The sequence below is a fragment of the Cygnus olor genome, chromosome 4 (assembly GCF_009769625.2).
Source record: "Cygnus olor isolate bCygOlo1 chromosome 4, bCygOlo1.pri.v2, whole genome shotgun sequence".
NCBI lineage: Eukaryota > Metazoa > Chordata > Aves > Anseriformes > Anatidae > Cygnus > Cygnus olor.
In genome coordinates, this window is record NC_049172.1 from 34,620,643 (window position 1) to 34,633,270 (window position 12,628).

The following is a 12,628-nucleotide window of genomic DNA, read 5'->3' on the forward strand; positions in this document are numbered from 1 at the left end:
CATTCATTCAACTCACTTGTTTCCTGCCTACTACCTGGTCTGCACTACGAAAAGAAAAAAAGATAAATGAGATAATAAACATAACATAAAAAAACATAAGATAAATGAGATAAAGAAAGAGCACTATATACAATACAGATCCTGTTACACCAAAATATAAAGTATTTGCTGTAAATAAAGAGAAATTCATACCAATGACACATTCCAATTACTGACATATGAAAGCAGTTAATGGAGGCAGGAACAGAAATAAAATTTCGAGATAAATTAACACAAAGAAGCATTTCTGTTGAGTCTCAAAGCTACATTTTCAAACTAACATTTGCATCTAGAAGAGCGGTTTAGAGGCGTTCTGCTTCTTAAATACACATGCTAAATCCTATTTTCCACTAGGTCAACTATCATGATTACTAGACCAGATATGGACACAACCTTCTCAGGGACCTTCCAAGCTGCTAGTCACTGTATCTTATCCCTCCGTGAGGGTGTTTCCAGTAGTGAGGAATACGCTCGGAGCAGGATACACTCCTTGAGCACTGCCCAGAAATACAGCCACCAGCCCTCAAGTGCTTGGGCTTTGCAATGGATGGATGAGCCTTTCCAAGCCAGACAAAGCATTTCAGCTCACCTGAAATCATGGTATCCTGGCATATCTAGGTTCACATCTCCTTCAGTTTTACCCTCAAAGTTCACCTAAACAGAGGACAACATTCCCACACATGAGATGCAAAGATGTCACCCAGGCATTTTCTTAGTTCATTTAAGCAACCACATTAAAACTTCAGCTGAATTGCTGGAGCTTTGTCCCATACCTCTATAAAACATAGCTAAAGACTTCTGTAAGAGGAAGGAAACAGGTGCCCAAAATACATTTTCATGCTGCCCCTTAAGAAGTACTGCCTTCCCCCTCAGGTGCAGCCCTGCAGAACCTCACGGGAAGAGCACGAAAGGTGTTGGCAAACACACAGACATGTTTCGTAATAAGTTGTGGCCATGGGACAGGAGAGTGTTTGCAGGTTCTTTTTAGCACCAGATTCTTTTACTTCCATTATTAGAAGTAAAAGAAGTTACAAAGGATGCAATACATCTAGGTAGTTTTATGTCTTTCAGCAGAAGTGATGGATTTGCTGGAACACTGCAACGGCCGGTCAAGAGGCACAACAGAAATTTAAAACTACTAAAAGTATAAAGGTAGGATTAAAAAAAGAAGTGAGACACAATAACACTACAGTAATATTGCCACACAACAGCAACGTTTAAAAGCAGACTGGAAAATAGTCAGCTTTGCTCCTGAAAGGCTTGCAGACAAGAAATGAGTTGAACTGACAAAGCTTTAGAAAAACAGTTATTCAGCTTGTCAATTAGAGCAGGCCTTTTCTACAGAGACAGCACACAACCTGATATTTTAACAGGAAAACAGCGTTCACAATGCAAATTATACAGTTTTGTTCTCAAAGCACCAATGTGTTTCAAAAGCTAAAACTACAGTGTTTGGTTTGTTAATCCACATAAGCTACAAACTCAGTCACATGACAGATTTCTAAGAACAGTGACCTACTGCCAAAATTGTATTTCAAAAAGTTTTGCTTTGAGACCTCAGTGACCTGGCAACAAGCTCCCTTCACCTGTTTTGCAAGCTGGTGCTTTAAAAAAAACAAAATTTTCTAAGCAATCATTTTCATTTAAATCCATTACTAGTTTCCTTATCAACTTTGAAAATATTAATAACACTTGAATATAGGTATGTTGGGAGAAAAAAAAAATTTAATGCAACTTTTTCTAATGACTGGCAAAAATCACAGGTTACAACAAACAAAAGCAAGGTGTTCTCCATCTGCTTGTGAAGAGAATCCACCTTTTGAGATTTGATATATTACAGTCCAGTATTTTTTTGGTGGTGGTGGTGGTTTGTTTTGTTTTTTAAGTTGAAACATTACAAGCTTCAATCTCTTCATACATTCACCACTTCTAAGCCCTCAATTCATCAGCTTAATGGGGACAGGTGCAAATTTCAATGCTAAAAAGCACTTACCAGCAACAGACTTACTGAGGATGTACTACTGGACACTGCACATTCTACAGCTTCCTCCAAGGCTCAGATCTAATACAGTCTTGCTCAGTTTTGTCCTGGTTGCTCAATTTTCCTTGCCAAATTAAACAAGACATTTTTTCCTCTTCAAGGACACAGAGTCCCAAGCAGCAAGTGGATATACAAAAGCTACAAAGAATTAAGGTAAACTAATAACCAGATCTGCTGGGAGGGTCAAATTCTTCTCTCTTGACCTACCTGATAACTCCCACCTGCCCCTCCTCTAAGCTAAAGAGGCAAAAACAAGCAGCAACACGACATTTATTCAAAGGTGTGGACAGTAGTAAAACCAACATCAGTTTAATAAGACTATGATTTTCCAACTCTGCAGATTACTCTTCCCTACTACTGCTTCTTTCCCACAGAAGACATCCCCAGATTCAGGAACTTCTTAATCGGCCTTGGCCTGTTACTGCCACATTGCTCCTGAGCACCTGCATATCTTCTCTCAATTTTTATCTTGAAAGATGAGCAAACACATGGGAAGGAAAAGAACAGCCAGGGGAGGAAACAAAAACAGAACAGAAGGAGTAGAAGACATCCGCACAAGAAGCATCAGTCCACAGGTGCAAATAGGTATGGAAAAACAGCTACATAACATTCAGTTTGCCTGCCAGAAATTGCCCAAAACACCCATTCAGAAAAAGAATTTGAGAATAGCATAAACCTAACCACACCTCTCCTATAAGATATCCATCCCAGTGAGGTACTTCTGTGTGCACTCTGGATACCAGGTGCACATCTTTAAACTGCAGCCCCTGCAGCTGCTGCCTCTTCCACCGCAGTCCTGTCCCAGAGCACAGCCTCCAAGGGAGCAGCCAGGATGCAGCTCCTGTGCCTACCACGGTTCTTTTTGCCAAAGAAAATGGATTTAGCTCAGCAATAAGATAGATTTTGGGCGTCTACTAAAACTGACAGATGTTTGTCTCTGAACAGTCGTTGCTTCAACTATTCTGCTAATATGTGCCCAAGCCCATCTGATCATATGTTTTTACACTTACTAGGTACTCCAGAAAAGCATTCAAGTGCTCAAAGTATTTTAATTCTCCACCTCTAAGACATGAAGACTTTTAAAAGATCATCAGAACACCAGTGTGTCACAGCATCTCTATAACAACTGTCATAAGAACAACAGCAAGTTTCATCTGGAAGCTCAGAAAAGTGGCATTAGAGCCTCTTTAAACCTTAGACCCAAAGGGGAATCCCAGCAAACATCAGCAAGTCATAAACACTCCCCTGAGAAGCCACAACCCTCCCCATCAAAACATAAAGGGTATTGCCAAGGTCCACATGCTGTTGACTACCTCCCTCAAACAACCCAGCCTCTATTTTTTAAGCTAGCAAGTAAAATGCTGCAGTAGTGATCGAAGCTGGTGGTGTAAAATAGAGCACCAAGGTCACAGTGAACTCCATATATAAATATGCGATGTTAAAAAACAGCTGGGGAGGTAGGAGGAGAGAAATACCAGGATGCAGCTCTTTCATGCCGTTGCAAAACATGTTTCCAAGCGCTCCTCTTGGAAGCCAGGGCGCAGCACCTGGCCTGTACACTACTCCCACTGCTGCAGGTGGCACAAATAAAGCTGTCTGGAACAGGTCAGCTCCTCTCCCTGCCTCCTTATAAGAAATCAGTACATATCGCAGATGAGAAGGTCTGCCTCACTAAGGACTACAAAGTTGATTTTAGACTGACTTGAGAAGTATTTTCAGACCGTTAACTTCTGCTTATCAAAATTTACAGCGTATTTGCATTACAGAGCTGACAAGTATATGATTGTTTCAGGAATGGAATACACCTGCAGGCTCAGCAAGTGTGCAGCTTTAACAGTCGATCTATTTTTCTCTATTTAATTGCAAGCAGGTGTTATCACTTTACAGACTAGAACAAATCCAGCCAACTCAAGATGATGGATTCAAATTCCATACTATTTAATACGTTTCCAAGAGGCTTGTCGTTAAAAAGGAAAAAAAAATAAAGCAGGAAAAGAATTGGAACATGAACTACCAAATGACTTTTCTAAAAATTACAGACTGCTCTATTTCTTTTTTTTTTTTGCCCTGAAAAGACACTCAACACCAGTCTCCTTCAATAACTACCTACACAGTTTATCTAAACTAAAACTAACAATTTCCACAAAGTTTTCGAAAGACAACTGCTTCAGTCAAGAACCTGTTGCCTCTCTTATCACTGATAAAACTCATGTAAATTCATGTATTTTATGAAATCACACGTTCCAGTTCACCAGCACAATGCTCTACTTTGAATACAGGAAAAAAACAGTGGAACATCTGCAGGACAAAGAAGGTAATGGAGCTAGTTAGTAATCCAAGCTGAAAAGACATGATTCAAGATGACAAACTGGCATCCTCCACAGAATGAGCTTGACACTTTTTATAGCTACTGACACAGTAATGAATGCTTTACTTCGGGTGGAGCTAAATGCAATGTTCTACAGAGTATTTTCTTAAAAGAAAGTACTTCCCTGATCCCAATACAGAAACAGCTTTATCTACAAGCAGGAAAAAAAAGGTAGTGTCTTAGCTAATTAGGCCTAACCGTGGCAATCACCTTGGAGGGAAGGGAAAAACAACATTCTATTATTATAAGCAGTTCTTTCCGAAGGGAAAGCTGCATCAGATGGGCCCCAAAGCATCTATTTGCCTTAGTCTTCCAATGCTTTCACTATTGAGCTGAATTCTGAATTCCAATAGGAAGGTCTTTGTTTGTTTGAATAGTAAAAAATATATATATATATATATATATATATATATATATACTGCTCAGTAGCCTAACACTACCCTAGCAGAAATTTTTATCTAACTCTACCCTAACAGAGTATTTTTCAAACTTATATCTCAGACTGTTCATGTAAGAGCACTTATTTGCTTACTGTTATCACATCTACAACGTGCCTTATAACAGAAATAAAGGTCATTTTTGTAATTGAAAACTAAAACAGCTCTCTAAAACGCTAAATGTGAAGATATACTAATTCATAGCTCCCACTGAATTCAAGGGAAATGAGGCAAAGATGGAAGCCTAGCTAATACCGGTGATTTAGGAAAGTTTGCACACAAGTTCAGCTAAGGCCCCCTTGCAGTATTCCCCACTCTTCCCCCTTGTTAACTAGGAATGACATTAGGTTTTACTCTGTCTTCAGATTCTTTCTAAATCTTTAGTGAATGCCCATTTCTGCAACAGAAGTTATTAATGAGCTCCCTATTAACTGTTTTACCTTACTTCTTTGACATGCACTTAAGTGCCAAAAGAACAACATTATTGTTGCAGAAAATTCCTAAGACTTTCAGAGCTGGCACAAATAATACAGTCTAAGCGGGTTCATAAATAAAGATTATGCTAAGGAAAGCTTTAAAAAATGGACATTTAGTGCTTAGGAAAAAAATCACTGTGGTTCAGGTGATCTGAATAGCTTCTACACTCTGTTATTACACAGATTACAACAGCCACTACTGTTATATAATGAGATCCATCTTTGGTCAGACCAAAAACCCACCTAGCACAGCACCTGAGAGGTCAACCACCACCATACACAGAGAACATGCCCAGAAAAAAAAAAAAAAAAGGCGTTTGGCCAACACAGACAACAAATTAGGTCCTGGATTTGGATTAGGTCATCAGTCAACTCTGCTAAAAGAAAGACTCAGCCTATTCTAGTAGGTCAAGGATGAGACTGGGAATGGCTTTATCCCCATTGTCAACAAGATTTCCACTCTGCTTATCTTCTTGATGGTGAGCTTGTAAAAGACCAGTTAGTAATAACTAAGAATATCTCAGTGGAAACAGAATTTGCTGTTTTTTCTCATGAATGCAGAAATACTCCCCGGAGCACGCCAGCATTCTTCAGTGACAATTACCAGTAACTCTTCATATTCCAACAAACTCTTCCTAAAGACAAAAGAAATCTGGTTCTTGTTTCACGTTCTATCTGGAAAAGTGCAAGGAATAACGTTTCTTTAACAAGCATAAAAAAAAACAACAATAAAAATAGTCACTAGAAATCTGAGCACACGGAGCTGCCTGCAGAGAGTAGCACCAGACTAGCAAGGATGTGTTTTCCTCCTCTGACACACCAAATACAATGACTGAGACGTCACAAAACTTAGCGCACAAAACCAAAACCTCAAGATATGGTAGAAGCTATCTGGCTCTCCATCAAAACAGCTGCACAGCAACACTAATGAGACAGACCTACCCCAGTGAAAAGTGGCAATCCGGCTGATGGATAGCAAGTTTCTCAGTATGCAAGCAAAGTAAAGTGGCTGCTCTGGGTGCTACCACAAGTGATAGGAGTGTTTGAATACTGCAGTGCTGTTGTGGCAGCAGCTGTAGATGGTGCAGACTTAATGAAGGGCTGTATGATGCATTTCAGCTGAGGATGAGAGCACTCATGTGGGGCACCCTTCCCTACCAGATTTTGTCTGGACTTCCCCTTGGATGGCCATAGCATAGAGAACATCCCTTGAAAGTCTCCTGGGAACTCAACTTTTCTGTTTTCCCAGCCTCTCTCTTTCTTCTTCAACAGCCTGTTACAAAATTGCCACAGCTGAACCCAAACTCAGTTCTCCTCTGATACAAGCCTAAATCCCAGAAGTGTGAGGCTATGCCTGCACACACTGGAAACAGCTGTGGGCACACACAAGTATCCTTCACAAAATCCCTTGTGCAGATTGTTCCTACTCCACCCTGAGGGTGGAATCCTGTCATATAAGAAGTGGGAGCTCCTGATGCACATTTACAGGAAAAGTCTCAGCTTCAGAAAAAAAAAAAATCTTCAAGTCTTACATTCTTGTCAAGAGACCAAGACTTGGGCCACCAAAGGGGGAGGAATTAGGAAGCAAGTATGTAGTATTTATCCAGTATATTCTGCACCTTCCAATAACTTGCATCTCAGATTTTAAGAGCTCTGAACTAAACCTCTCAAATTCCTATTTTATTTTAGAATAAGGATTCTTTGATCAAGGAACCTTTAAATTTAATTTCCCTCAACAGAAGAATTACTAGCTCCATCCAGAAGTTATTTTTAAACTATTTTGATCTTCACTTCTTTGACTGAACTAGAATCTCCTGAGATATATTGCATTTTTATTTTGAAAGGCGTATGTGCATACCACTTGTATTTACTGATCAGTGGAAAAAAACTCTTCCTGTACCCCTTTTAAACATATTTAACTGCCATAAGAAAATAAAGAGACACCTATTGTTTATTCATTCTTCCAATATTTAGTTTGAAGTAGACAACTCAGTGATTCAAACCATGACACAGGAAACGAGACAGCTTTGAGTCAGTCTTGTTTATCTTTCTATCAGATTCTTGAAACAAGCGAGACTTAAAACTGCAAAGACACACTTGAAGTATACCTCATAACTGAGGGGTGGAAGCTCACCAAATTAAGAACACAAAAGATTTTCCTTTTCCTTTAAAAGCAGCACAGTCTGGTACTAACAAAATTTAATTCTTCTGAGTTTTAGGTGGAAAATACACTCCTGTACAACAGAGGATACAAACGGGATGGTGCATCAAAGCCACTTGCAATATTTTCTGTCAAACAGGAAGCATGATGCATTAAGTCGCGTAAGTTATTCACACCTCAGGAATCCTCACAATATTTCTGGTAAGATGCTGCTTTACAAGGGAAATAAGGAAAGCACAATTCTGAAGACAGCTCAGACAGGGAAATGCAGGCGCTCCCTATACAGTCAGTTCATTTCCCACAAATTTAAGAATATTGGGCCTTCTACATACCAGAAAGTTCACTATGCTCACATATCAATTATAACAGATGAAACTTCTTGTAATTTACCCAGTTCTAGTAATAAATATTTTAGCTACTACTACTACTTCAGCTACTAAAACAGCTTTAAAAAAAAATTATCCTCAACTGTTGGCTAAAATGGAGTCATTTAAGCTCTTAAAATGCCCTGTTTAATTATCATATTCTCTAGGTTGTGGCAAGCCAGACTTCATGCAGAAAATGTGGTTTTGACAGAGATGAATAGCTGAGTCTAGACCACTTCTTGAGCCCAGTTTTCAGAACAAATATGAATCCCATTTGGTTTCCTGACAGTGAAAGAATCTGGTTCCTCAACTTATTTAGATGCCAGTGCTTTCTTCTGCAAGCACAAGGAGGACCAACATGCTAACCACCAGGGTTCTAACAAGTTGTAACTCCTCCTTGCATTTCCTCTGGTTCGGTTTGGCTTTTAACATCTGTTGAACAGTGGCACTGTTTCACTGGCAGCAGTGGAAGACGACCCAATTTCAAACCTGTCAAACAGGGCTCTCTAGAGGGGAGAGACAATTGCGGAAAACTGAAACACATCAGGAGGCTTACCACACACAGCTACGTCCACCACTCACTGCACACCAAACCAACATTATCAGCAGAGGATTTTGCTGGGGTCAGGGGGCTCACAGAAATTAGGGCTTTCCCCATCTCCAGACTTTTAAGTTAAGTTCTGTGTATATAATTGTACGTGTGAAACAGAGTTTGGGACACTTGCCAAAAGATTGTCTAAATACCTGAGGAATATAAGCAATGTAGAATGATTTCTATCTTTCTTGCTCAAATTTAGAGACATTTTTGTACTTTGTATTCCATGTTAAGATGATTTCTACTGATACCTCAAATCACAGATTACAGAACATCCTCAAAGAACACCTGATTTGCAAGAACTGAACGTTAACTGGCCAACAAATACGAGTTACAAACAAGTGAAATTTGATAAGGTATTTTCTACCTTTTTTTTTTTACCCAGGCACATCAAACTGACACAAGCAGGAAAGAATACTTCTTTATTTGCACCAAATAGGTTACCTCAGTTTTTAAGACTCTCATCCTACCCAGGCAGCTACACAGCCCACACCACTGGCCAAATCCCTCTCTACCTACTTTAAATGAAATATCTTGAAAGCTGTGGTTCTCTGCCTTCAGAAATTTTCCATGATATCAAAGATGCAGAATACTTTTGAGAACGGTGGCAGAGTGCTGCATTAGTGATTCATTTGTACAGTTGGTATGATCAATTATCCTAATAGATATTTAGGAGACTATACTACTAGATCTTAAGTTAAATTACATTACAACAATACTACGATAAGAATGTCTATTAACGTGGGCACTTAAAAAAAAAAAAAAAAAAGATTCTCACCATACCACAGCATAGCTACTACACATACACACAATATATACATATTTTCAACACGTACAAAATTAAGAATTGCCATCAAATTTTGAAAGGCCAAATACACAGAGCTGATAACTAGTGCTGTCACCACAGAAGTGTAACTCTTGTGATTCCTGAACACACTTAAAATTTTAACAAAGATGTACTTTCAGGAGCTTCTCCACGGATAACAAATGCATGCACGTGTTACGTGTAGCTTTCTTTAAGCTATGCAATGCACCGCCGCTCAGCTCGGTAACACACGGGTGAAACTGAACGCAGTCCTTTCCCCCAGATTTCCCCTCTTGGCTCACTTCGGGCCGTACACCGCCGAAGACCTAAGCCAGGCCCCGGCCGAGGCACCGTGCAGCTGCCACCGGCGTTACAAGAGCTTTAGCAGCCGACACTGCTGCTGACCCCTTATCCCATGCCCAGGACGCGGAGATCCGGCCCCAAAACGGCTGGGAGGGGGCCCGCAGGAGGCGGCAGGTGGGCAGAAGAAGCCAGGCAGACCCCGCTTGCCGCCTTAAACCCGAGGCACCAGCAGCAAGCCGCTGTTTAGCGCTGAAACCCGGCGGGGCCAGGACAGCGGCTGCGTGCGGGCAGGAGCCGGCTCAGGGCGACAGCGGCGACCCGGCGCGACCCCCGGCCCAGCCCAGCCCTCCCCACTCACTTTTGGTGGCAGTGATCAGGTTCTTGCCATCCTTGAGCAACTCCTTGATAAACTTATTGGTCTTCTCCAGCTCGGCCTCGTGGGCTCGCACCCGCTCCCTGAACCAGGGGCTGTCCAGGTAGCAGTCGCTGAACTCCAGCGGCTGCAGCCCCATGGCTGCGGGGCCGGGCCGGCCTCAGCGCTCCTCGCACCCCGCTCCGGCGGCTGCGAGCCCCGCGGCGCTGAGGCGGGAGCTGCGGCCACAAAGAGCGGGCGGCTCCGACGACTCCCCCCGCGCAGGGCTGGGCGCGGGCAGCGACGATGCGGCCTCCCCGCTGCCAGGGGCGGCGCTGAGGGAAGGGAGAGGAGGGGAGAGGAGGCGGCCCGCTCCCAGCCAGCCCAGCCCACAGGGCGGCCGCCTGCCGCGGCGCCCCGTGAGGGCCCGACCTGCAGGGGGGCCCTCTCAGCCAGAGGGGCGCTGCCGGCAGGGAGAACAAATCCTGTAGCGAGACCCTAAGGAGATCACTCCACTTACCTGAATGTGGAACTGTTTCGTTGTCTGAAACGACCACGGGCTGGAAGGTGGTGCTGAGAGAAGACCCTGAACACCCAACCTTGCAAGAAAGTGTCCCGACTGCTACATCACCTTGCCTGCTGTGTCTATTTTCTAAACTTATTTAACTGAAAAGTCACTATGCTACACAGAACTATGTTTAAAAGAAAATTAAAATCCACCTTAAAAAATAACAAACAGTTCTTATCTCTGTTTACATTATTGGAGCAGCATTTCAAGAGCAAATATGGTTTCCATGAATAGTTTTTTTACTTTGTCCTGCACTTGTCTTCAGGATGAAATTTAGAATAATATTTGTCACACTTGTTTATAGTTACTTCAGTTCTCCTATTATTCCACTGAAATGTTGTAAAGTAATCGGGTTGCATACATCGCATGAAGTTACTTGAATTCAAATTTTAAAAACTTAATGTTTACATAAAGCAAGGAAGCAAATCCACCATTCTGTTAAAATTCTGCACTGTTGATCCAGTGTTGTTATCAAGACAACACACTGGATTCCTAGCACCTACAGAAAATGATTAAATGTGTTTTCTAAAACCTGACCCACCAATTCAAAACACTGTCTGAGCCTGAAATGACAGAATTATGATTAAAAAAGAGAAAGGGAGAAGGCGTGAGGAGAAATAATAAACCATTAAATTAAATAGGCAAAAACTGCATATTTAATGAGCAATTAAAGGAGCTGAACTTTCTTTGCTAATTAAGGCTAGAAGTGTTTTTATATCAGCAGTTTAGAACATTCTCCCTTCTGCCATTCTCTAATCAAGGTCATCAAATTTTACAGCCTTCTTGTAGCCTCATTTAAAAGACTAACACAGCTTGACTACATGAAGTTCTGGCAACATCCCGTCCTTATGCCATTATTTCTCTTTGCTGCGGCTATTCGCCCTTGACAATCATTGCAAGTGTGGTTTTATGAAACAACCTCTTCAAGTTATTTTATACAATAGGCATATGCTATCAAGGTGTTTGTTTTGTTCTTCCTTACGTTTCTTATGCTCTTGAATGATCACTTCAAAATGCTGATTTTCATGAAAGACACTGTTATTTGTTCTCCTGTGGCTGGTTCTGTCTCCAATCTGTATGCTATGGAGAGATGAGTTAGGGATTAGTAATTTTAACTTGCAGCTTTATTGATGGTTTATTACAGAGCATTGATATCAGCTTCCACCATTTGAAACGTGCAGCTGTGTTGAGTTGTTGAAAACACTGATGAAAACAGCAGCAGCAACTACATCCTTCCAAGGTATTGTAGTTTTGTCTCCTAAGCACTTTTACCTCAGGAGGAAAGCCCTATCCTGGGCTAGAGTTTACACTGTTTCATTCTAACTCCTACCTTGCATTGTATTAGTAGCCTTATGCATATGCAAGGTACTACTAGGCTGCATACTCCTCTCATACATCAGGTTTGCAAATAGAAGTGGGCTAATGTCTGACTACCCATGATGCAGACCAACATTATTTAATCTACTGTCAACTAATCTGAATGTTATTACAGCAATCACATACATAGCTGGTAAGATGGGCATTCTTTTCAGGCATTCCTTTGTAACACAAACTCTACACAATGAATTATCTTAGTATGCAGCTGTACGCAAACATTATATTCTGTGGCCATTTTTTTTTTCTCTGAAGTGTTCCATCAAGATGTACAAAGTGAGTATGGAATTAAAAAACCCTCTCCAGCCTTTGAACTGAACTGACTCATCCAAACTGCAAGGATTTGACTTTGACAGTTTTTAGTAATCTCCCACAAATGTAACAGTGTGAAATATCAATTTAAATTGTGTCAAATTAGCACACAGTACTTGATTTACGTTTAAAAATAAGCACTATAAGATATTTATGCTATGCATCTGGTACTTTCTCTGGTCTAAAAACACAGCTGAACAGGTTTAGAAAATGATGGAGCTACCAAGTTCCTGGCCCATCACAGTATTCAGGACAGTCCAACTCCTGTTATACCTCACTGTCCACAGGTGATAATCACCTGTACTATGCCCTCATGTTCCCACTATGTCCCACAGGTGTTAATGATTGTCTTTCTCCCCATGCTATCCTCCTGTAGTTGGAAAGCATAATTAAGCTAAATTCAGAGAAGCTTTTTCCCCATCTGTAACTAAT

The 12,628-nt window shown here is 41.1% G+C and overlaps 1 protein-coding gene across 1 annotated transcript in view; it reads right to left on the reverse strand.

The window, feature by feature from the left end:
* ARHGAP10 (Rho GTPase activating protein 10) overlaps positions 1-10,295 on the reverse strand; it is a 143,773-nt gene extending 133,478 nt beyond the window's left edge. The window contains exon 1 of the mRNA XM_040554767.1: positions 9,949-10,295. Coding sequence (XP_040410701.1) covers positions 9,949-10,102 — 154 coding nt within the window. The 5' untranslated portion in view covers positions 10,103-10,295. The remainder of the gene's footprint in view (positions 1-9,948) is intronic.
* Positions 10,296-12,628: the final 2,333 nt, after the last annotated feature.